The following is a 23,741-nucleotide window of genomic DNA, read 5'->3' as shown; positions in this document are numbered from 1 at the left end:
GACTGATTCCTGGGATGGCAGGACTTTCATATGAAGAAAGACTGGATAGACTTGGCTTGTACTCGCTAGTATTTAGAAGATTGAGGGGGGATCTTATAGAAATGTACAAAATTCTTAAGGGGTTGAACAGGCTAGATGCAAGAAAATTATTCCCGATGTTGGGGAAGTCCAGAACAAGGGGTCACAGTTTAAGGATAAGGGGGAAGTCTTTTAGGACCGAGATGAGAATTTTTTTTTCACACAGCGTGTGGTGAATCTATGGAATTCTCTGCCACAGAAAGTAGTTGAGGCCAGTTCATTTGCTATATTTAAGAGGGAGTTAGATGTGGCCCTTGTGGCATAAGGGATCAGGGGGTATGGAGAGAAGGCAGGTACGGGATACTGAGTTGGATGATCAGCCATGATCACATTGAATGGCAGTGCAGACTCGAAGGGCCGAATGGCCTACTCCTGCACCTATTTTCTATGTTTCTATGGCCACATGGGTTTTTCCGGGTGCTCCGGTTTCCTCCCTAACTCCAACGATGTGCAGGTTTGTAGGTTAATTGGCTTTTTTTTTTAAAATTGTAAATTGTCCCTAGTGTGTAGGACAGTTTTAGTATATGGGGTGCTCGTTGTTCGGCGCGGTCTCGGTGGGCTAAAGGGCCTAGTTCTGCACTGTATCTCGAAAGTCTAAAGTAAATCTAGTCCGATGACCTCCGTATATCTTCCAACAAATTAGATCTGAAGACGGTGCTTCTGCCCTCAAAATGAAAACCTTATTTTACTGCAGTGCCTGGGTGTTATTCTTTGGGTCAGATTCGATCCTTATTGGCATCTTTATTCCCTTCAGAAGTCTATTTCAAATAATTCACATAATTTCTCTGCGCAAATGTCAATGCTGAACATCTGTATGTATCCCTTTAAGAATTGACCACAGTCAACTCTCGCAGGTATATACCTTCAGTAGTAAGCACAGTCAAACACAATCTCTATGGGTTGCAGATATTATAGATCTTCTCGACTATTGATAGGGCATGCTTGCTTATATTCTGATGTTTCAGAACTCTAATTTAATTGTTAATTGTGACGTGAAAAGGTAAAGAAATCACATTCATAAATCAAATTCGGCTCTGCTATTTTTATAAACAATATTCTGTTTTGGTGAAAAATCAAAAGCCTGTACCTGCTCTAGAGAATGTGGTTTCTTTGGATGATCAAGCATATCATCAACTTACATTTCTGGGACATTAGAATTTCGGGCGGCATCAGATATTTTGAACTCAAAGCTGTCAGATGTCAGATCTATTGAGGGATTGATTATATAGCGAACTGCACGCTTGTCCACATCTCTCTGGGTGAATGTGCCTCGAATGTATTCTCCTAAAATAAAAATGAGCTCTTCAATGTTACTGGGAAAAGAGGCATTAGCACAATTTATTAACAAATTAGTTGTAAAATAAGGAATTTATATTTTCCATTCTGCAGAGTTGGTGCAAGTGATGCAGGAGAACTGTTGGATCATTGCCGGCATATTGTGTGCCGAAAACAGTCTGGCACCAATATTTTTGGCGTGCTGCAATCTCCCTTAAAATGGAGAAAGTTTAATTTCAATATGGGGAATGATGCAAATCATACCGAATAAATCCCAGCCCCATAATCCCAAAGGCATTATTGGCATTTGCCGTAACCTTATAAAATAAGCAAGTGCTATTTAATGGGGAGAGAAAACAAAACAACAAAAATATCTAGGAATTAAAAAGAAAATTAGAGCCTTAATACTGCGTTAGCATTCCAGCTCTTCTATTTGGAAACATCTGATCAAAGAGAAGCCAGTTCTTTCATCCATCAGAGATTTTTGGAGCATCGGGCAAAAATCTGGCATTGGACCACACTAACATGATTGAGTTTATCTGGCCTGTATATTGAAATACAGAATAAACTGCTATAATGTTAATACTTTCCATCTTTCATATCATGAGACAATGACGTGTTTGAAAATAAAATCATCAAATCGGCAGCTGAATGTGGAATATGACATTATAATAACATTGCTAGCTGTAAATAATACTGCCATAATCATTGCATAATTTTAAAGATTATTCCCCACTTTTCATTCTTTGAATGTTCTTTGAATGCCTGTACCTGTATTTATGTTTTCCAGATATCCATAATAAGGTGGGCGGAGAACTGTGTAGATCAAGTCTTCATCTTTGCTGCCCGTGTCTGAAACTTTTAAGTGGCGTGCAGTGATATAGATACCAAATCGTCCATCTCTTAGCTTATCGACTGTAGTTGGGCTTTGCTTAATCAAGATGAAGGGAGGAGTCTCGTCAACATATTCCACCTGCAAATCATATGGTGTTAGTAACTTTCTTTTAAAAATGTTATCTGCAATTCTCATACAGTAATATGTCATTTGTTTTTGTGTGTTGGCTGAGTTTATGTGCCTATGATGCAGCTGCAAGCAAGATTTTCCATTGTACCTGTACATCACCATACTTGTGCAAATGATAATAAATTCGACTTGACGTGAAAATCAAATCACTTACAACACAAGCTGCTAATGTTTCCACGGCATCATGTTTGTGGAGATTGGATGCGGAGAGCCATCACATGGAATATTCAGGTCCAAAAATAACTAGGGATGGGTTGGGATTTCAACAGCAGGGGAACTAAGGCACGAGAATAGTCAAATAATATTACAAAAATATGCAAGAGTTTGGGAAAACAGGCCAGTATTCTCCATTGCAAATCCTATTCAAATACCTTTCCTAATGCTAGTTGGTTGCAGTCACATGTAGAGTTAATGTTGGTTCCCCACAATAGGAGGAGGCAAGACATATTTCACAGTGTTTGGAGATTCTCAATGATTATTAGAACAACTGATTGATTTGGCTACAGAAAGGCACCCTTCACTGCATTAAACTGCTGCTTGGACAATGAATGTCAAGGTGTAATCAGCCTTCATTTCAAAGACAATAATGTATACGCGAAGCTCGTAGCTTTTTAAGTCCTTTGAGACCACAGGCTGAGGCCTTCATGCACATCATATTTAACTTCATGAAAGGTAAAAGATTAAATACAGGTGCATATGATGTTGGACTTAGCAGAAAACATCCTGAGACACAAAATGCAACTGCTCCAATCTTGCCCTCCCACCCCCATTCCTCATGGAAATGTTTTACAGCAATCCCATACTCACCAAGCAACTGGACACGCAGTTCTGGTCGAGATACTAATGTAAGGATATTATTAAGTTGGAAAGAGTGCAGAATAGATTCGTAAGGATGGTGCCAGGATTGGATGGCTTGAGGTATAACGTGAGGCTGGATAGGCTGGGACTGTTTTCCCTGGAGTGTAAGAGACCGAGAGGTATTAGAAATAGAGATATATTAAAATATGAAGGGCATATATAAGCTGAATAGCCACAGCCTTTTTCCACTAGAGGACATAAGTTTAAGGTGAGAGAAAAGATTTAAAGGTGAATGGATAGGCAAATACAGATGTAGTACAGATGGGAACAATTACAACATTTAAAAGAAGGTTTGGCAGGTACATGGACAGGAACAGTTTAAAGGAATGTTGGCCTAATGTAGGCAAATGGGGCCAGCACGGGTAGGCACCTTGGTCAGCATGTGTTGGGCTGAAGGACCATGCTATGACCATATAAATGCATCCATTGATTTTTTTTTATTACTATCCGGTGCTTCACACCACATTGACTGATATAGTGCACACCAGGGAGTTCAACCTGGCACTTTATTTTAATTAGTGATCAAGCACAGGTCAATGCCTTCATTACTGGGAGAGATAAGTGAAATAAGGGGCAGTACAGGGACATTTAGCAATGTTAATACGCAGCTTCTCAGAAGGCGATTATTGGGGCATCAGATTGATGTAGCTACTGAAAGGCACACTTTGTTGAGTTAAACTACATTCACATTTAAAGTGGTATTGCAACCTTTGGATTAGGGCTCTTGGGATTCACAGAGTTAATTTATATGGGAACATTCACTTGGAATTTTGCCAAACATGTTTTTTCAATTCAGACTGCATCAGCACCTGCTTAATTAACCCATGTAGGTACTAAACACGCTCCCTCTGGATAGGAAACCAACGTTTTTTCCAGTCACTTACTTTTAGGTTTATTACGTGAGAAATTGGTGTTAAATGAGATAAATATGTATTTTATCATTGTAGTCGTTATGCAGGTCTGTGACACAAATATTTACATAATTCTAGCGATTACCATTTGTATTGAATGTGTCTGTGATCTTACATAAATAAATAATATAGTAACAAATATTATAGGTGAATGATGATGAACTAAAAAAAATGGAAAATGAAATATGTTTACTTTGTTTCAAAAGTGTGATTATTTAAGAGACAATTTTAAATTACTAACTTTCATATTTTGCATATTGTTCCTTTTTAGATGTGATTGATGGCCAAATTATTTGAATTTACAAACCATCCACATATTCACATCTATTAACATTTTCTGTTTATATCAATAAATACATTTGCTGTAAGTATATAATGCTTTGTTAATAGATATATTCTTGAAGTTAGATTCACATCACAATTAAAAAAAGACAAAATGGACCTGGACACTGAAAATGGACACTGAAATGAACTCAGTTAAACCGCTAGTAATTTATTGCACCCTCTTACTATTGAACTGCAATCCTCCAGCTAGGTTGAAACCTCGACCTTTATTACGATTGATAAAATGACTATCCCCTTGCTGTTCTAAATTTTCGCTCCTGTTTTTCTACATTCTGTTGTCATCTTTCATTTTCTCTCATCTATCTGGATCTACATCATGTTAATGTCTGCAATGAAACTAATTTTCCTGGGAACCTCCTTCAATCTCATATTTGACCTGCAATCACCTTATTCATCCTGAAGAGTAGGCATTACCTTTATGGGCCTGTCCCACTTACGCGACTTTTTCGGCGACTGCCGGTACCCGTCATAGGTCATTACAGGTTGCCGACAATTTTCAACATGTTGAAAATCCAGCGGCGACCTGAACAAGGTACGACTCTTTGGGCGACTACTCACGGCCATAGTGGCTTCACCCCGTGACTTGTCACCAGGGTGTCGCCTGTATGGTCGTGTCATCTCCTCAGTCGCCCAAAGAGTCGTAGCATCTTTTTGGTCACCGCTAAATTTTCAACATGTTGAAAATTTTTGCCGACCTGCAACGACCTATGATGGGTCCCGGCAGTCGTTGAAAAAGTTGCGTAAGTGGACAGGCCCATTATGGGATAGTTAGATGTTCTGTCCCTTACAAGGGATTGCTTGGAACTTATGGCTAACAATTATTTCCCATCTTCAGTTAGCAGAACCCACTGGCAGTGATGTGGTACTTCATGAACTACTGCTATTGGAGTTAGATGCAGCTAACTGATGTATTAGATACGCAAGGAACTGCAGATTATGGAATCTTGAGCAAAACACAAAGTGCGGGAAGAATTCAGTGGGTCAGAGGAGGTCTGAAGAAGACCCAAAATGTTATCTGTTCATTCCCTCCTCGGATGGTGCTCAGCCTCAGAGTTCTCCCAGCACTTTGTGTTTTGCAAGATGATTTATTAAATGGTTTCAGAGTTCAGTTAAGAATTGACCACAAACTGGCATTTATGTACAATATGTGGAAAGCTTTTGTTCTTTAAGGAACATTTGATGTACCAGTTGAGTGTTATGTCATTACAATAATCTTACTGATGGTAGCGTTGTATCCAGTTTCAAATTTTATATTATAATGATGAGATTTAATTCATCATCACTATTCTGCCTGTGGAATTGTGATATATCCACTATACATTATCATTGTACCTACACACTTTTAACACCATTTCTTCATTTTCCTTTATCTCTTACTCTTCGCAACATTGCACTATTGTACCTTAGCTACTCACTTCTGTTTCTCAGTACACATTATTGAAGTATACAATATTCTGGTGAGTTTCAACAGCCTGCTATGTGTGGCTCTGATGCCAGTCAGGTGAAATCCTCAACTTCCATGTCAGCTTCGTACATGACAGAACCGAGATGTGAACTAGGAATTGGTCTTGCTATGTTGGGAGATCCCCCTCACTGGTTTAAAATAAGTGTTTCAAACTTCCATAAATGACCTCCTGTATCATTAAATATTATGTAAATTTGACTATGCTCTTGACACATGGAAACAGTGAGAAAAGACGTGCTATCAAAGAGCCCACTTTACCCATACAAACAATCCCTTTTTGACCCCTCCTTCCCCTCTCTCCACCCAAGTATCAGAGGGATCAACACAGCATCAAAATAGCCTCTCCTGTGGCAATTGTGGAATTAGAGATTTTAAAAGATATATTTTGTACTGCATTTACCAATGGAAGGGCCATTGCATACGGTTTATAATGATTAATAATGTCTAACCAGAAAAGGTGGAAAGAATGGTGATAGATGTCTCACTGGCACCTTGAAAGGAACGTGTTTTTTGTTTATTAATATCTGGTCTTTAAATCATTAAAATATTAAAAGCAGAAGGAAGCCATTCAGCCCAATGTATCTGTGTTGGCTCTGTGAATGGGCTATCCAATTAATTCCCACTTCCTGGCTGTACCCTTACGAATGTTTTCCTTTCAAACATACATTTGAATTCAATTTGAAAAGTGGTACTAAATAGGCTTCCAAAAACCTTTCATGGCATACATTTCAGATCATAACGACTCATTGCTTAAAAACAAATTGTCTTCAATTTCTCTTTGCTTCTTTTGTCAACTGTTTGTTATTAGACTTTGTCAAGAAATAATAATTTTTTTAAATTACATTAAAATTCTTAATTTGTTAAGTTTCTTCATTTATGGTTTGGTGAACATGTATTGGTTAGAAATTGCACTATTTGGTCTGAAGAGATTTTTAAACTAAATTACGTTTAACATATAGTCATATTTTGAGCTTTAATCAATACAGGGCTACAAGATAGAGGATAGAAAATTGCTGGAATGGAGATATTGTTTCCTGTAAAAGCATTAATGACATCTAAATGGCAATAAATACAAATTATTAAACACAAGGAAGATTTTTTTATGAGATTTAAAAATGAGGACTATTTTCAAGTATTAAATAAAGATCTATGTAAATTAATGAAATAAGATCTAATTTTAGTTAAACTGTTATAACTCAATTGAACATATTATGCATATGCCAAATTTCTTCAAAACTAATTTGATTTATCCACTGTCACTGCAGTTTGCAATTTATTGTAATAAAATATAAAACATTAGCTAAAGAAAAAAATAAATGGAAATGACCTGACTACACAACTGATCAGTTTGTTTTATTAGAGTCAGAAGCTGTGTCCAAATGATAGCCACGTACCTGTATGCTGAATATAACTGACTTCTCTCTCATCTGGCCATTGACTAAAAACCCATGATTGGTTCCATCAGAAGCTATGAATGTAAAATTGTCAAACTCATAGGGCCCAACATTGTGCTTGTAGGAAATGTCCAAATTGTTCACGTTCAGCTGAGTGAAGCGGTCCATGGAAAGAATATTACCCCTTAAATATAGATTGCCATACTGAGGAGGCTGTATAATAATGTAAGTTAAATTTATCAGGAGTGTGTCTGGATCTGTAAGTTGAAGGTTATCAGGAGGGATGACCATCATGGCTCCATCTGGCAACTGCAGTCCTTTATTATTAACTAGAGTGGGCAGCATACGGTCAGTGCGCTCAATGTTAAACTTCATGGAGCTGTTTTTAACAGCCATTCCGTTGCTGACAAAAAATCTGTGGGAAAGAAGAGTTTGAATGAGAACGGATGTAATTCTACCGTAAGATAACGACATCTGTTAGGAGTTCTCATTTTTTAGTGTAATTATCCCAATCAATCCTGATGAAAAGGTTTTCACTTTAAATTCAAATGTCTGTGCCAAGGGTAGTCATTTTGTTAATCATCTGCATCCATCATCTGCGGTTGTTTTTCTGGACATTGTTCTGCCTACTCACAAATAGAAATATCCATCTTTCTTTACGACCAATGCCCAAGCACACCCTAATTGTCGATAACAGGATTATCCTGTAATCTTTTAGACATTTTGATGCAGGTTCCGTTGAAATTTCATAAAGCATAGTATGTGCACCCATTGTATCTATGTTTTTTTATTAAAATGAATTATTCTCTATCTCTTGCACCCAGCCTGTGTCTGTCAAAATTGATCAGTGCTCCAACAAGCGCTAATAAGATTTTTTTTTTTTGCATCTCTTTTCAAGCTTTAGAATTGGTATTAATCTAATCTGAAAGAGAATTGTCAAGTGTTGGTGCATGAACAGGCCTTGACAGTTTGTCTTTCTGCAAAGTACAGACAGATTGCGAGTTAGGAGCTACCGAACAGATGGACAAGTTAGGAGTCGCACAATAAAAAGTAATTTAATAAATCACCTGGAACCAGATCACTTCCAAATGCTGAGAATGAATTATAGCAAAGCTGATAGGGAGCTGGGCTTTGGCACTAGATTATGCCAGAAGGTACCAGCTATAAAAAGTGATAAACATTCATGAAAAACATCTATTTCATCATAGTCAAAAACTCAGGTCCTATATTTTAATAAAACAACTTATTTTCCCAAGATAAAGCAGAAATTGAGTTGTAACATTTGGATATATTGAATAATAATCCACATTTTAGATCTCCATAATCACTGTTAATGAACCCGACATGATTAACACAAATGTCCCCCTACTAAAAGCAATTAAATATAGATAAAATTATCCATAGATATAAATGTATACTCTGTGTGCCCTTTGAACTCCGAGTGATCAGTAATCTCTGACAAAAGTATTCAGTTCGACATCTATAGGATTGTCAAATATTGCTTGTGATATTTCAGAGGATTAGAGATGATTTTGGAAGGGCAAATGTGATTTCCTGCAGGACTACACAATGATAACAAAATCAAACACAATGATTTTGGAAACAGTCTCAAGGATTATACTTATGTACATTTTCATTATATACCACCCATGATACGATGCTAATTTTGAGATTTGCTAAGGCTGCTAAACATACACTGCCCGAAAATGTTTTTAAAATCCTCAGTCATGATCAGTGTATTGTGCTTTGCTTTACACTGCTCTTGTTATGAAAGCCAGAGTATAGCAGAATAGGGCCCCCCTCACCGGAATCCATCCGTGCTGGCATCACGACTGTTGTCATGGTTGTAGCAGACCTTCTGGGCTGCAACCTCCAACTGGCTGAAACTGGAAATGGCCAATCCAGGATAATTGATGTACTCGATCTGACCATGTGCAGGTGGCAGAGAGATGGCGTACAACAGCTCTTTGGGTTTGCCAGTGCCATCTGTTGCCATGAGAACATCTGTCGTCAAGGTGACCCTGTCACCCTCTGTTAAAGTTACAGGTTTGGTGAGCACGACAATATCACCTATAGAAATTGAGAGAAGGAGAGGTGAGGAGAGAATAGAGAGAGCAAAATTCATATATTGTCACCCGCGAACAAAGCCTCAGCTGTGTTAGTGATGAATTAGCTTAATTTAATTGGTAAAATGCAAGTCTCCTCTTTCATTTGTGAGGTGGCTTTGATTTTATGAACTCTCTATTGTCAGCACGATGCAGCAGATTGAGTAAATGTTCAGGATTTACAGTTTGCAGATGGCACTCCTCGTTCTCACCAGTTGTGACTGTGAATGTTCGTCAGAAAACGGTGCCAGGCTCAGCCTCCAGAGAGACGGCTGCTTCCATTTCTCTCATAGCAATCACTTGCTGGCAGCACTGCTGCTCCACAGAAGCTGAACCCAGTTCTCCAAGTTGACTGACACCATTTCAGACAGATTTACCAGATTTTCTAAACTTGCGGCCATCGATCATGAAGATACTCAGCTTGCAATAAGAAAAGATATATTAAATTATTATATTCACCTCATAAATTTAGATGGTATACAACACGGCCACAGAAAGTGGAAGATCTTAGAGGGTATTAAGTGTCAAGCAGCTTGATATGACATCACATTCAGTGGGTTTTCTTACTGTAGGCTGCAGTACATTAAAGGTGAACACATGGGTTTTGTACACTGCTTCCAGCTGGTGCTCCACAGAGCACAGCCAATTTGCAATGTATGAAAAAAATTCAATATGCCACACAGTTGGGCTAAACTCTTTTATTTCTGATGTGCCATTGAGGGCTCCTACAGTGCTTTTCAATAAATTAGACTTGAAATAATGTTACCATTAGGTTCCAAGTCATGTCATACAGTGCACAAAAATATTGCAGATGTTCAAAGCAAATTTAGAGGCAGGATATTCTATTCCCCGTTTTATTCTCAATACTCAGGTTTTACGTTGACTATGATTGTTTGATTACATTTGCTAAATAATTGGATTTTTCAATAACTATATCATTCTGCTTCTGATTAACCAGTAAGAATAGATTGAGGCAGAGGGAAAAACAAGTAATATATAAACTGGATAGGAAAACCAAAAAAAGTGCTAAGAAGAAAGAACGTTTCAACCTGAAGCGTATGACCTCCGATGAATTCTGGCAAAGACTTACATTTATTGTCCTTTTGCAATTGCTGAATTTTAAAGGATAAGTGGTAGCACTTCTGATTACATTTAGCTTATGTGCTTGCTATATTCAGTACATTATTAAGTAAAGTTCTCTTCTCAGTTAATATATGATTAATGGCCTGTTTATGCCAGTAATGGTAATTTATGCATGACCCACACAATGGTGGTTTCAGATGTTGGCTCCAATCCTTATAATGCCATTGGATTTTCATTATCAATCTCATCAGTAATTTTGTTTTTTTATTCAAATGCTAGGAAGAAAATACTTCATTTGGTTACAGTTGAGATGACAGCACTTGGTGATAAGTAGTTTTAATTCCACTTCAGCTGACTTCTACAAAGAATACTGTACCTGTCAGAAGCACTTCATAAAATAATAAACCAATGCAGTTTATCTGGTGATTAACAATGATAGCATATTTTTGTATTAATTTAAATCAATTAAACTCAATGTACAATCCGTGTCAATTAATACACTTCGGTAGCAAGAATGCAGTTTTCATTTAAGGTTTAACACAAATGGATGTTTTATCATTTTTAGTTCAATATTTTGCCAGGAGCTGCAAAACTTATTTTAATTAATTATTTAATTTCAACGGGCATGATGGGCGATGTTGAAAATGCTTGGATACTGCAGGGACTGAATTCAATTACTTTCCAAAGCAGGTGAGGGGTCCATTGCTTCCGAAGCAGGCTGCGCGCCAAATTTGTGCTGCATGCTTATTTGCATGATAGCAGTGTGCAGCCAGTGTTATTCATTAGTTGGACACCTAAACAACAGGGCAATATCCTGTGTCTAGCTCCATTTAACACTATCTCAGACGACTTAAAATCAGCCTGCACTACTCAAAAATGAGGCGCATTGTGAGCACAGCAAGCAATGGTGTTGTTTAAGAAATCAGCTTGACCTCCGAGTCACAGGGTGGGAGGAGCACACACAGGTTAGAAGGCTCCAAGGTTTTCATACACTGCTGTGTAGACTTTGGTGGAGGATTTAAAGAGAAGCTCTTCATACATCTATCTATATACTATTAAAACTCTCGGCTTGTCTGCATGTATGTGTGCATGCGATTCATACTCTGAATTACACCAAAACCATACAGGATAGTGCTATCACCTTACTCACCATTGTCCTGTGGTGTGGTGTATCAAGTTTTGTTCAGATTGATGGTAAATTTTACAAGTTATTCACATTAAAAACTTTAAAAATTCTACTTTTTACTTAACTTCTCAGTATCAAAAATCCAAATCCTTGCTGGCCCTGCCCGCTACAATGTTGCAATCACAGGTTACTGAGTCGTGGTAGCAACAAAATCCTTTTTTTTTCCCATGCAGCATTTTTTTTAAAGTTTAAAATGAGGGAGGGTGAATAAGGGGAAATGAGCCACCCCTGCACAGTTAGGGCCTATGGGTGAGTGGTGGAATATTGCCTTGAGGGAACGGGTTGTGTTGGGGGAATGGGTGAGTGGTGGAATAGGCCTCCCGTGGGGGCTTTGGGTGAGTGGTGGAATATTGTGTTGGGGGAAATGGGTTGCGTTGGAGGACCAAGCCTCCCGTGTGAAAGGGAGTCTCGTATTGAGTTGGGGAGACCACTTGGTCTCGTATTCTTTAAAGGTAGTGGGAGCATACGGAAAATAGTGGTAAATACCGCAGAGCACTAACAATAGATGACATTGGGCCAGATTTTGCAAGCATGACCACATCTACACTCACTAGGTCCAGATACAAAGAGACAATCTCACTGACCACCTGCAAGGCATGGGCAAGTGATCTGGTCTTCTGCAACACAGTGGGCAGGTCCTGCTTTTGAAATGGTCCAATGGTTTCTGATTGCTAGTAAAACAGGAGTCAGAGATTTGCTATCTGTAAAATCTTAAAGCTAGTTAAAAGATAGCTAAAATAATAAAATTGGTAAATATTGTTGAAAAATGAAAGATTATTGATTTTTTTTAATTTTAAAAAGTTACCAAAAAATCTACAACTGATTAAGAATTTTATATCGCAATCTCATCATAGACTGTGTGAAGTACCCGCCAGCCCGCAAGCGCGTCAATACGTCGACGCATGGCGCAGGATTCGGAGCCTTGAAAATGCTCCGGCAGGTAAGCTGTTTTTCCTTCAGGAATGGCCCACTGGCACCGAAAATAGATGCAGCAGGCTCGGAGAGGCTGACAGGCGCGGCCTGTACAGTTACTACCATTCAGGCTCTGGAAGAGAGCATGCAGCTGGCCTCGGAGTAAACTGGTAGGTGCGACCTGCACAGTAAGCTCCACCAAGCCCCCGAAGGAGCAGCCTGTCAAACCAGGCTCATAGTAGCTGGCAGGTGCGACCTGCACAGCAATGTCCTTTTAAAGCTCTGAAAGGGAGCAGGTTGGCAAGCGTGGGGATGAAGATGGGAACAGGCACGGCCTGCAAAAGCTACTACGCTGAAGCTCCGATAAGGAGGTTGACCCGGGCTGGGAGACGCTGGCAGGTAAGGTCTGCTTACTAACCTCCGTGACAGCTCAGAAATGGAGCAGTCTGGCTCTGAAAAAGAGCAGGTTGGCGACCCGTGCTCAGAGACGCTGGCAGGTTAGCCTGCACAGCAACCTCTGTGAAAGCTTCCAGAAGGAGCAGCTTGTCCAGGTAGACCAACTCGAAACTGGCTATGCAAATGGATCATATTGGTCAGAGAAGGACTGCCTAAACGTCTATGCTTGAGGTTATCAGGCTGTCCACAAGAGTGAGGAAAGTGCATTGCTTTGATAGAGGCTGTTAAACTCATATATATTAAGAGATCTCCTGCTCAGAGGCAGGGAGTTTGAGGAATCCCTCAACAAATGCTAAATTCTTTCAGCTCGGCTAAATAGAATTGCCAGCATGCTGGAACATAATTTGCCATCCTCTCGGGGATAGGTAAACCAGTAAAGGCACGAACAGGCATGTAGCAATTTACCTGTCTTACAGGTTCATATTGTAAAAAGTAAATAAATAAATATTATAAAGCATAACCTCTGTAAGGGAGCAGTTTGGCGACCCAAGTTCAGGGTAGGCCAATGCCAAAATGGCAAAATGTCCAAAAGGACAATATTGGGCAGGAAGGTACTGCCTCAACATCCATTAAGGATATCATCTGTTGGCTCTCAATACTGGAAAACCTGATTGAGAGGCTGGTCGAAGGGAATGTGTTCCGCACACTGGCGACCAAGGCAGGTAGTTCCAGTCAGATATCTGCAGCAGCAATACCTGGTTCAGGGTTGAATCATATCCACCAATCTGAGGAGGGGTGTTTTGGGGATTATTTGAGGAGACTCTGACTGTGAGGTAGTTGACAGTAAACCCGAATTCCCACATCAAGTGGATGATATGCTTCAACCCAAGTCTTATAAGGATCTGCTGGCACTTGTGACTAAATTTGCCATCCCTTCGGGGATAGGAGAACCGTTAGATGAAGAACTAGCAAGTAGCATTGGTTACTTGACTTCTCATCAGTTGATTGAGAAGATCATGCAGGACACTGCTGGAAAGAATGTGCTAGTCCTGATTTCTGCCAGACACTGGAGGTCCGTAGGTTAATGCCACCATCTGTCGGGCAAAACAAAGTCAAAAGACTTTAAACTCCAGCAAGTTCAGAGAATTCTCAAAGATGGATTACGGCCTTCACAAGGTCGGTGGAGGGAACTCAGCTGTCTGAATTGCAGTAGATTCCTTAGCACTTTTGTGTAATACACAGTTTAAACTCAATTGTCCTAGGATGGTATAGGCCTGAGATCAACCCAATATATGCTGATTTTGTGCAAGGCTAGTATGTGCAGTCTGCAAGTATCTCTTTGGAGAAGACTTGGGCTAGCAAGTAAAAGACTTGCAAGAGGAATTAAAGGATGCGGTGGGTGTGGTAAAGACACTCTTTGTGGGTAAGACTCCCATTTACCTGCACGCATATCATACCTACCAAACTAGTGGAAGATACCACTACACTGGGGCTGGTTGGAGCACCAGGCCATCACAATTAAAAGCCCAGAGGGCTTTTTTTTTCGCAGATTTTCAGCGCTCACCATGGAGACAGCGTACTCCACATACTCAGTATTGTTTTCTAGCTGGCCACGATGCCTGAGCCAAGGGGACAGAGCAAAGTCTAGGGTCAGTTAACTCTATTGATTATTCGCCTCAAGCCATTTTTGGTGGTGTCAGTCTCAGGTGTTGCTGGATATTGGTGGCGGGGGGTGATAATCACCTTTTGTCTATTATTTTATTGGCAGCCTTGATGGTTTTTCTAGCAAGTGCTTTCTTAGAAACTGCCTTGATCACATCTACAGCCACCGTCTGACTTGTCATGGACAGCAAAGCGACAATGAGGTGGAGGCCGTTGAGGTATGCAAATAGTATTCCATTAGTCGCATGAGATGTGCTGATGATATTCAAGTCGGAGATAGGTTGAGACGGTTCAACAACAGGTGGGACAGATAACCTCCGATCTTTCCATTTTACAAATCATAAACGGTTATAGATTCAGTTTCTGGCTGATCAGTTTCCTCCGCGGCAAGAGAAGCCTAGAATTCCGTACATATGATCTAAAGAGGAAACTATGGCTATCCAAGTTGAAACAGAGAAATTTCACAAAAGGATGAGCAGTCTGCACATGAACAATAGGGGTATATTTCTAATATCTTCTCAAGGTTGAAGATGCCAAATCTAGGATTTGGCTGGTCTGAAAATGTGCTTGGAATATAACCATTTTAAATTGGATATTTTTCATTCAGCAAAATAGCTGATTACAGAGGATTGCTTTAGGACCTCAAACAATCTCAAAGATGCATATTTTTCCATATCAACAGACGAGAGTCACAGGATATATCTGAAGTTTATCTGGCTAGGCCAATTGTGGACATTTTTGGCTCTACCTAAGGGGTTGACTTCAGCCCTAGGCTATTTACAAAGATTCTAAAGTCAATGCTGCCCTGCTCAGATCTAAAGGACATTTTGTCATGGAGTTTATAGAGGACATGCTTATTGTAGGGAAGAGATCAGGTGTCACAGAGTTAGCTGTTTCAGCAACCAAGGCGCTCCTAGAATATCTAGGGTTTGTTATTCATCCAGGAAAGTCCATACTGGAGCCAGCATTATCTATTACATATTTAGGTTTTGTCATAAACTCTGCAGATATGTCTCGGACCCTACCCCAGATAAGACTCATGGTATTTACCAGTAGATGCTTCCTAAGATAATTCAAGATGAGACAACATGAATTATAGTAGTGCCAAATTGGCCTACTCAACCATGGCTTCCATTGTAAATAAGTCCGCTGAAAGAAGCTCCTATATTTGCTGGAAGACACGAGCGGTGGCTAGTTCAACCTATTTCTCGTGCATCTATCACTGGATGGTTGTTTGGAAAGTTTTGTGAAGAGACACATGTGAGCTACTTATAAAACAGGTGTAGCAGAGGTTTGTGGTTTTCTTTCACTTTGAATTTAAAAGAAGCGACTATGTTATAGCGCAATTAACACTGCTCGTACTGCTTGTATCTAGTACTATAATTGGGACAATAAATGATTGGTTCTCACCCACTGTTGACTAAGGTTATGGAAGGTGTATTTTATATGAACACTCTAAAGCCTAAATACAAAGTAGTGTGGAATGTGTAATCAGTATAAATTTTTATGCAGATTATCATCAGCTGTATCCCAAACGTTGGAGCAGTTACTCTTAAGTTAGTCATGCTTATAATAGGTATGTTGCAAAGCCTACCTGCAGATCGCTGAAAATCTGTCCCAGCCCGTGTGCCCGATTTTGGCGCGTTTAGAGGGGGCGGGTTTAAAACGCGATTTTCCCAAGGCTGTTCAAATCGAGGTTTTTCAGCCTAGTTAATTATTAACGAAAAATCGCTGGAAGATTCCGTAGCTGGAGCTATTTTTAGTTGTAAGGGTTTTCTTTACTTGTTATAGTAGGTTAAAAATTAACTTCTAAACCCGCGACCGCCGACAACGGGTCGGATCTCATACAGGGGAAAACGGAAAGTAGGCTGTTTATTTTTACGTTAAAAAGGGCTTCTTAAGATCCCTTTATACAAAGTTTAATGTTGCGAGTAGCTAATTTGGGCCACATTATATCCCGCAGTATTTTTCTGGGCATTTGAAGGTACAAATCTACCGCAATGTGAACGTTCTAAACCAGCACGTTCACAGGATCCCACTAGAAAGCTGATTTAAATGGATTTTAATTTACAGCAATTGAACACTAAATTCCTTCCATTTGGCCTATAAATTAATGTAAATGAGATTTAAAAATCATGTTTTATGGTGAATTATTTGTGAATAATATTTGGACACTTAGGCTATTTAAAAATGTTAATCATTTATTAAGAAATGGATAGATGTTTAGATCTAATAATTGAAGTTTGAAATTAGCTACAATTGGGTAACTAACTAATTATATGCTTTAATTTCAGGTCATCCAAGTAGATTATTTTATATTTGTTTCAGAATGCTTCAATCTATGATAACTGAAAATTTCATTCAGTTCTCTTAATTTTTAAGAAAGTTACGGGCTTTTGACTGTCCACGATCACAGCTTTTTTTGTTATGTCCATAGAAAATCAATAGGGAACAAAATGCTAATTTCCGTGTATGAAAATGGCCATAACTTTTTAAATACTTGAGATATGAATGTGAATTAGGTGTCAAATTAAACTTCTGTTTATGCTTTATATGATGGGATAAATTGCAGACTTGATTTTTTAAATCTCAAAATTTTGTAACATTGCTACTTATAACACTGATTACAGCATGATGAGCACAGTCTTTATACAATCTCCGTCTGGATCTCTCAGTCATATCTGACAAGAGAGTAGCATTTTATGTGAATGAACTCATAACGCAAAACAGGAGCGGTTGGGGACAAGATGGAGTTGACAGCATACCCACCAGATCAGAAGGGTGATTGTTATGTGAAAAGGTACACTGAGGTTACTAAGAACTTATGAGATGAAGGAAATGTTTCTTCATAGTTATATAATAGTTTCACAAGAGATTGTTGGTGCACACTATTTCAAGATGGATAGAGTGTAAGCAGCTGAAAGCAGGTGTGAATACAAATCATTTCAAGTCTCACTATACCAGGGCTGCTGGCTCATCAGCAGCCAATAGAATGGATAATCCCCTTTGATCACTTTCTTGCAACAGCAGGAGGCTCAGATGAGCGCACTTTCAGAAGTTAAAAAATGTTGTTGAACATGTCTGGACGGTTGCAGATAGAATTCTGAACAATGTTGCATGAGCTATTGTCTACCCCAAAGGCAATTGGGACTGTGGTCCAATTAAGGGCGATGTACATGTATGTAAACGTAGCATCATGTTGTTAATGGCCCATGTCTTTTCTACCATTTATGGTTTATCTGTTTAGTGTTAGCACATGCAGATTGGTTTATTGTATGAAACCACAGAGCTTTGAAGGCTTCACGCAGTCTCTCATGAGACTTCGATATGAAATAGAAAGATTAAGTGAGAACTTATCTTTTAAAGTTTGATCTTTATTTTATGAGAAGTTGGAGTGAAAGACTACCTCTCCACTCCCAATCCTGGATCTCATAAAGATCATTTGATAAGTCAAGCGTTATTAATCTTTCTATAGTTTAATTTGGTGCAAGTGGTCTGTGGTTTCATACAGTTGCTTTGAAGATTGAGGTGCATGCTGGCTGGCGGGTTCTTCACGTAACCTCTCACTCCAACTTTTCATAAAATAAAGATCAAACTTCAAATGGTAAGTTCTTGTTTAATCTTTCTATTAAAATTCTCAATACAATTAAGAATTGTAACTTGACTTTGACTCTTTTTCCTTATGATCTGCAATCCCATTTGAAATCAGTAGGAGCCTCCTTCCTGTGCCAGTACCCAAGGGACATGCTGTAAATGTTTTTCAACACCACTAACACCAGTCAACATCAAATCAACAGGTTAATTGCTACCAGCTAAGCACTGGCACGAAAATTGACACTATCATAAAAACTATATATGCATATGCACTGCAACACTTAAAGGGGGAGACAAAACCATCTGGGACTTAAATCTACCTAGTGATATATTTCTTAAATGGCAACAAGTTTTCATCAAAATTGATTTATTAAAGCACGCACTGTGTAAAAATTATGGACTTGAAACAAAGATGCTAAGGACCTGATAAAATGCAGGGTGAAGATGGTGATGCAGGGAACCATGGCTAAGCAACAGCAGTCAGACATCCTAAGAGATGGTTTGTGGTGGTTATGGTGGAGTATTGGATGAGCATCACGGAGTGGTGCTGTGAGGTAGGTACAGAAGACGGGGCAATGTTTATATAGAAACAAAATGTTCAAATATCATCTGTTAACGCAGAGCGACTTGCAATTCAAGCATTTATAAGTAGACAAACAAGAACAGAGTGGGGTGCAGACATGGAACCGTTAAATGTAAATGTTCAAAAGAAGCAATAAAAGGCATCCAAGTGTAAGCTAGCTTGCCATTTCAGGCATCAAGTGAAGGCTATTGGTAAGGGATTTAAAGCATTAAAGGGAAGAAGGCACAGGAGGGATGTCAAGATCTACTGGTGCAGAACTAACGGTAACTATTTTGTTGCACCATCCTGACTGCTGGTGCTGAAATGTCCACAAGCCAATATCTAGAGTGAAATGATTTCACTGGCTCATTATCAGCATCAGCCATTCATACAATTGCATTGTCTGGTATAAGGACGCAGGGAGTCATCCTGTGGCAAGGGAAATTTACTGCTGGTGTCAGTGAAGGAAAACTTTTTCAAACTTTATTACCTCTGTCTCCTCAGGATCCCACATGGGAATCACCTGTGGCATCATCAGATCTCAGTAGAATTCATTGAACTGAAACATTAATTAATTCCAAAGATGTGCATGAGCTGCAAAGAGCTCCCAACATTTTTTTATTCCAGGAAACCTCTCCTCATCGTTGAATCTTTAAAATGTAGCTACTATTCCACATTTGAGCAGATCACTGTAGCAGATGTCAGATCAGCCTTCTTGAGAGTGAAACTGTGGAAAGCATATGGACTGAGTGGAGTCCCTGGCTGAGACAGGACCTGCACAGATCAGCTGGCAACAGATATCTTTCACCTCTCACTACTCTATTCTGTGGTCCCCACCTGCTTTAAGAAGACCGTTATCAACTCAGTACCATAGTGGTGTGTCTTAATGACAATCATCCAGTGGCTCTGACATCGACCTTCATGAAGTGTTTTGAGAGAATTGTCATGGCACACAATGATTTCAGCATCACAGCCAGCCTTGATCTACTGCAGTTTACCTACAACAGGTCCACAGTAGACACCATCCCCCTGGCCCTACACTCATCTCTGGCTAGAGATACAAGGACACCTACACCAGATTGCTATTTATTGATTATAGTTCTACTTTGATCAATGCCATGACCCCAATCAAACTAATCTCCAAACTACTGGTCTTAGGGGTCAGCACCCCTGTCTGCCACTGGATCCTGGATGTCCTGACCCATAGACCACAATCAGTAAGGAAGGATAGGCAACAATGCATCCTCTACAATAATGGTCACCACCATGCAATGGTACAGTGCCCTGCAATGATCCATTCTCAGCCCCTTACTATATCCCTATACACTCACACCTGTGCAGTCAGATTCTGCTCTAATTCCATCTACAAATGTATAGATGACACCACTATAGAGGGCCTCACCCATTTAGAACTGAGATGAGGAAACACTTTTTCACACAGAGAGTTGTGAGTCTGCACAATTCTCTGCCTCAGAGGGCGGTGGAGGCCAGCTCTCTGGATATTTTCAAGAGAGAGTTAGATAGAGCTCTTAAAGTCAGGGGAGTCAGGGGATATGGGGAGAAGGCAGGAATGGGGTACTGGTTGAGGTTGGGCCTGATCCTGTGCTGTGCTGCTCTGCACAATTTAGTGGAATCATTAGTAGTCAAGGTTGAGTAAAGGAAAGGTCTATTTTTCTATTTCTACAAATGCAAATGTTCTTGGCCAAATTCTTAGTTTTCAGAACAGAATCTTTTTCCAATAATTCTAAGACAAATTTTAATATTAACATTTTGAGATAGCAGTTTAAAAGACTGTCCAGAATTATTAACTTTCTCACCTTTCTTCATGTTTTTGAGCGATATTTCAAAATTCTGTGAAGGTAAGGCATTGTCCCCATCTGTAACGTGGAAACGAAAACTGTCACGACCCGTCGACCCCACAACGGTGGTGTGGAGATACCACAGTCGATTCATATCAATATCTTCTTGACTAAAATTCATGCCTGGGTATAGTCTAATCCATTCAATCATTGTCTATTCAAAGAATAAATGAACCAGATTAATACCCAATTATTTTATGCAGCTTGGATAATTATTTAGTTTACTTGAGTTTAGAGATACAGCGCGGAAACAAACCCCTTGGCCCACCGAGTCTGAGCTGACCAGCAATCCCCGCACATTACCACAAGCCTACACACACTAGAGACAATTTTACACTTAAAGTATACAATCCCAAGCCAATTAACCTACATGCTGGTACGTCTTTGGAGTGCGGCAGGAAACCAAAGATCTTGGAAAAAAACTAAGCAGTCACAGGGAAGAGGTCTAAACTTCATACAGACAGCACCCGTAGTTGAGATTAAACCCGGGTCTCTGGTGCTGCAAGCGCTGTAAGGCAGCAACTCTACCGCTGCGCCACCATGCCACCATAGTTGTATTTAGTCCTTGACCATGAAGCCTGTAATTTTTCTGCCATGGAGAGTGAACGCTTGCCTACGTGTTAAACTCACTCTCTGACCTTGAGCAAATCACATGATAAGACCTTCCTCAGCACAGCCAACTTTAACCTATTGGCAAGGCCCTGCCATTCACACAGATGCTTGGTCAGTCGGTTTAGCCATCCCTCTTGGCTGAACCCGCCATCCTTTGAATAAACACTCAAAAAACATTTAAAAACGCCTCTGAAAAATATTGAAACACAATACATAAAAAAAAGTCATACATAATATTTAACGATTGTAGTGTAGAAGGCAGATTTCCCACTGTATATGCCGGGAAAATGCAAGAAGCTCCATTGCATGAGGAGTGCAAGTCAGAGCAGAATTTAAAGACAAAAGTCAGGACTTTCACATTCACATATGCTTGTGTGTGAAAGTGCCAAGGTCCCTAACAGTAAACGCCAGCAGCTCCATATGGAACTGTCAAACCCTTAAGAAATAATTGTAGGCTGTGGCCAATTCCTCTTTTGCATCGTTCCCATCCTGCAAAATACAACAATAGAGCATTTAGATAGTACCTGAATGCAACAGAGGTGAAATGAAAATTGTTTTTGGTGCATTTTAAACTATTGGTTACAGTGGATGTACAGTGAGCCTACTGTCTTTACACCAACATAATTTTTTTTAGGAAGTTGGATCATTGTAGCAATAAAATAAGTAACCAGTCTGTTTTCAGTAATCTTGATAGTAGGATATATGTTTTCAGATTCACTTCAGTAAGTGGACAGGACCTCTGTTTCATGTCACACCTTTAAGAAAGTAATTTCTAAGATAGTCACAGATAAGGAAGGCATAAACCCATTGTCATTCATTGAGACCATTATGTACTCCATTATAGCATCTAATTGTCTCTTAAAGATTCAATACATTTTGCTTTTACTAGGTATGTTACAAAACCTACCTGAATCGTGGCTGAGCATCTGCCCTACCCCGTGTGCGTGATTTTGGTGCTGTTTAGAGGGGGCGGGTTTAAAACGCGATTTTTACTAGGCTGTTGCAATCGAAAATGTTCAGCCTAGTAAATCATTAACGGAAAATCGCTGGAAGACCCCGTCGCAAAAGGTATTATTAGTTTTTATGGCCTTGTATAATAGTTATAGTAGTTTAAAAATCACTCTCTAAACTCGCAACCTCTCGCAGCCCCAGGGTTTTATAAAACAAACAATTAAAGGTATGTACCTTATTTTTACATTAAATGGGGCTTGTATATAACCCTGTAATTAAAGTTTTCTATAGCGAGTAGCTCATTTTGGGCTCTTTATATCCCGCAGTATTTTTCTGGGCATTTGGGGGCACAAATCCAGCTCAATGTGAACGTTCTAAACCGGCGCGTTCACAGGAACCCACTAGAAAGCCGATTTAAATACACTTTAATTTACAGCAATTGAACACTAAATTCCTTCCATTTGGCCTATAAATTGATGTAAATGAGATTTAAAAATCATGTTTTATTGTGAATTATTTGTGAATATTATTTGGACACTTGGGCTATTTAAAAATGTTAATCATTTATTAAGAAATGGATAGATGTTTAGATCTAGTAATTGAAGTTTGAAATTAGCTACAATTGGGTAACTAACTAATTATATGCTTTAATTTCAGGTCATCCAAGTAAGATTATTTTATATTTGTTTCAGAATGCTTCAATCTATGATAACTGAAAATTTCATTCAGTTCTCTTAATTTTTAAGAAGGTTATGGGCTTTTGACTGTCCACGATCACAGCTTTTTTGTTATGTCCATAGAAAATCAACAAGATGCTAATTTCCGAGTATGAAAATGGCCATAACTTTTTTATTACTTGAGATATGAAAGTGAATTAGGTGTCAAATTAAACTTATTGTTATGCTTTATCTGATGGGATAAATTGCAGACTTGATTTTTTAAATCTCAAAATTTTGTAACATTGCTACTTTTACTACCATTTGCACATCCATTCTGCACAATGAATGCTCTTCATTTGAAAAATACTCCTAATACGATTCATATTATTAGTTTAGAATACCTTTGATCCTCAGCTATTTCCCAGACTATGTTCTTCCTCAAACATTATAACCCAAAAATTATACTGCTCACTCAGTTCTTTTCAATGCCAAAACAGTCTAAGTATCTCTAATCTTATACTGTCCCAGAGCCTAACCATTGAGGATCAGCCTCATGATCCTTTTCCCCATTTCATCCAAAGTTTAGGAATTTCACTACTTTCATAATAACTAAAACCAGACACAGTATTGAGCAACTGCAGTTCCTTCTTGAACACAGTATTGAGCGTATAGTCTTCCCGGAGCAATATGATCAATCTCTCAAGTAAGTAAAAATCAAAAGAGCTGCAGTTGATGGAAATCTAAAACAAAAACAGTTATGGGCCTGTCCCACTTGGCAATTTTTTCGGCAACTGCTGCCGTCATATCAGT

At 39.1% G+C, this 23,741-nt stretch overlaps 1 protein-coding gene across 1 annotated transcript in view; it reads right to left on the bottom strand.

Moving 5' to 3' along the window:
* frem1b (Fras1 related extracellular matrix 1b) overlaps positions 1-23,741 on the bottom strand; it is a 147,191-nt gene that overhangs the window by 28,703 nt on the left and 94,747 nt on the right. Inside the window, 5 exon segments of the mRNA XM_055641852.1 lie at positions 1,218-1,362; positions 2,125-2,326; positions 7,351-7,765; positions 9,156-9,420; positions 20,668-20,863. Of these exon segments, the coding sequence (XP_055497827.1) occupies positions 1,218-1,362; positions 2,125-2,326; positions 7,351-7,765; positions 9,156-9,420; positions 20,668-20,863 (1,223 nt within the window).

The sequence above is a fragment of the Leucoraja erinacea genome, chromosome 10 (assembly GCF_028641065.1).
Source record: "Leucoraja erinacea ecotype New England chromosome 10, Leri_hhj_1, whole genome shotgun sequence".
Classification (NCBI taxonomy): domain Eukaryota; kingdom Metazoa; phylum Chordata; class Chondrichthyes; order Rajiformes; family Rajidae; genus Leucoraja; species Leucoraja erinaceus.
The sequence above is the reverse complement of the archived record's forward strand: the minus strand, read 5'-3'. Positions and strand labels throughout refer to the sequence as shown.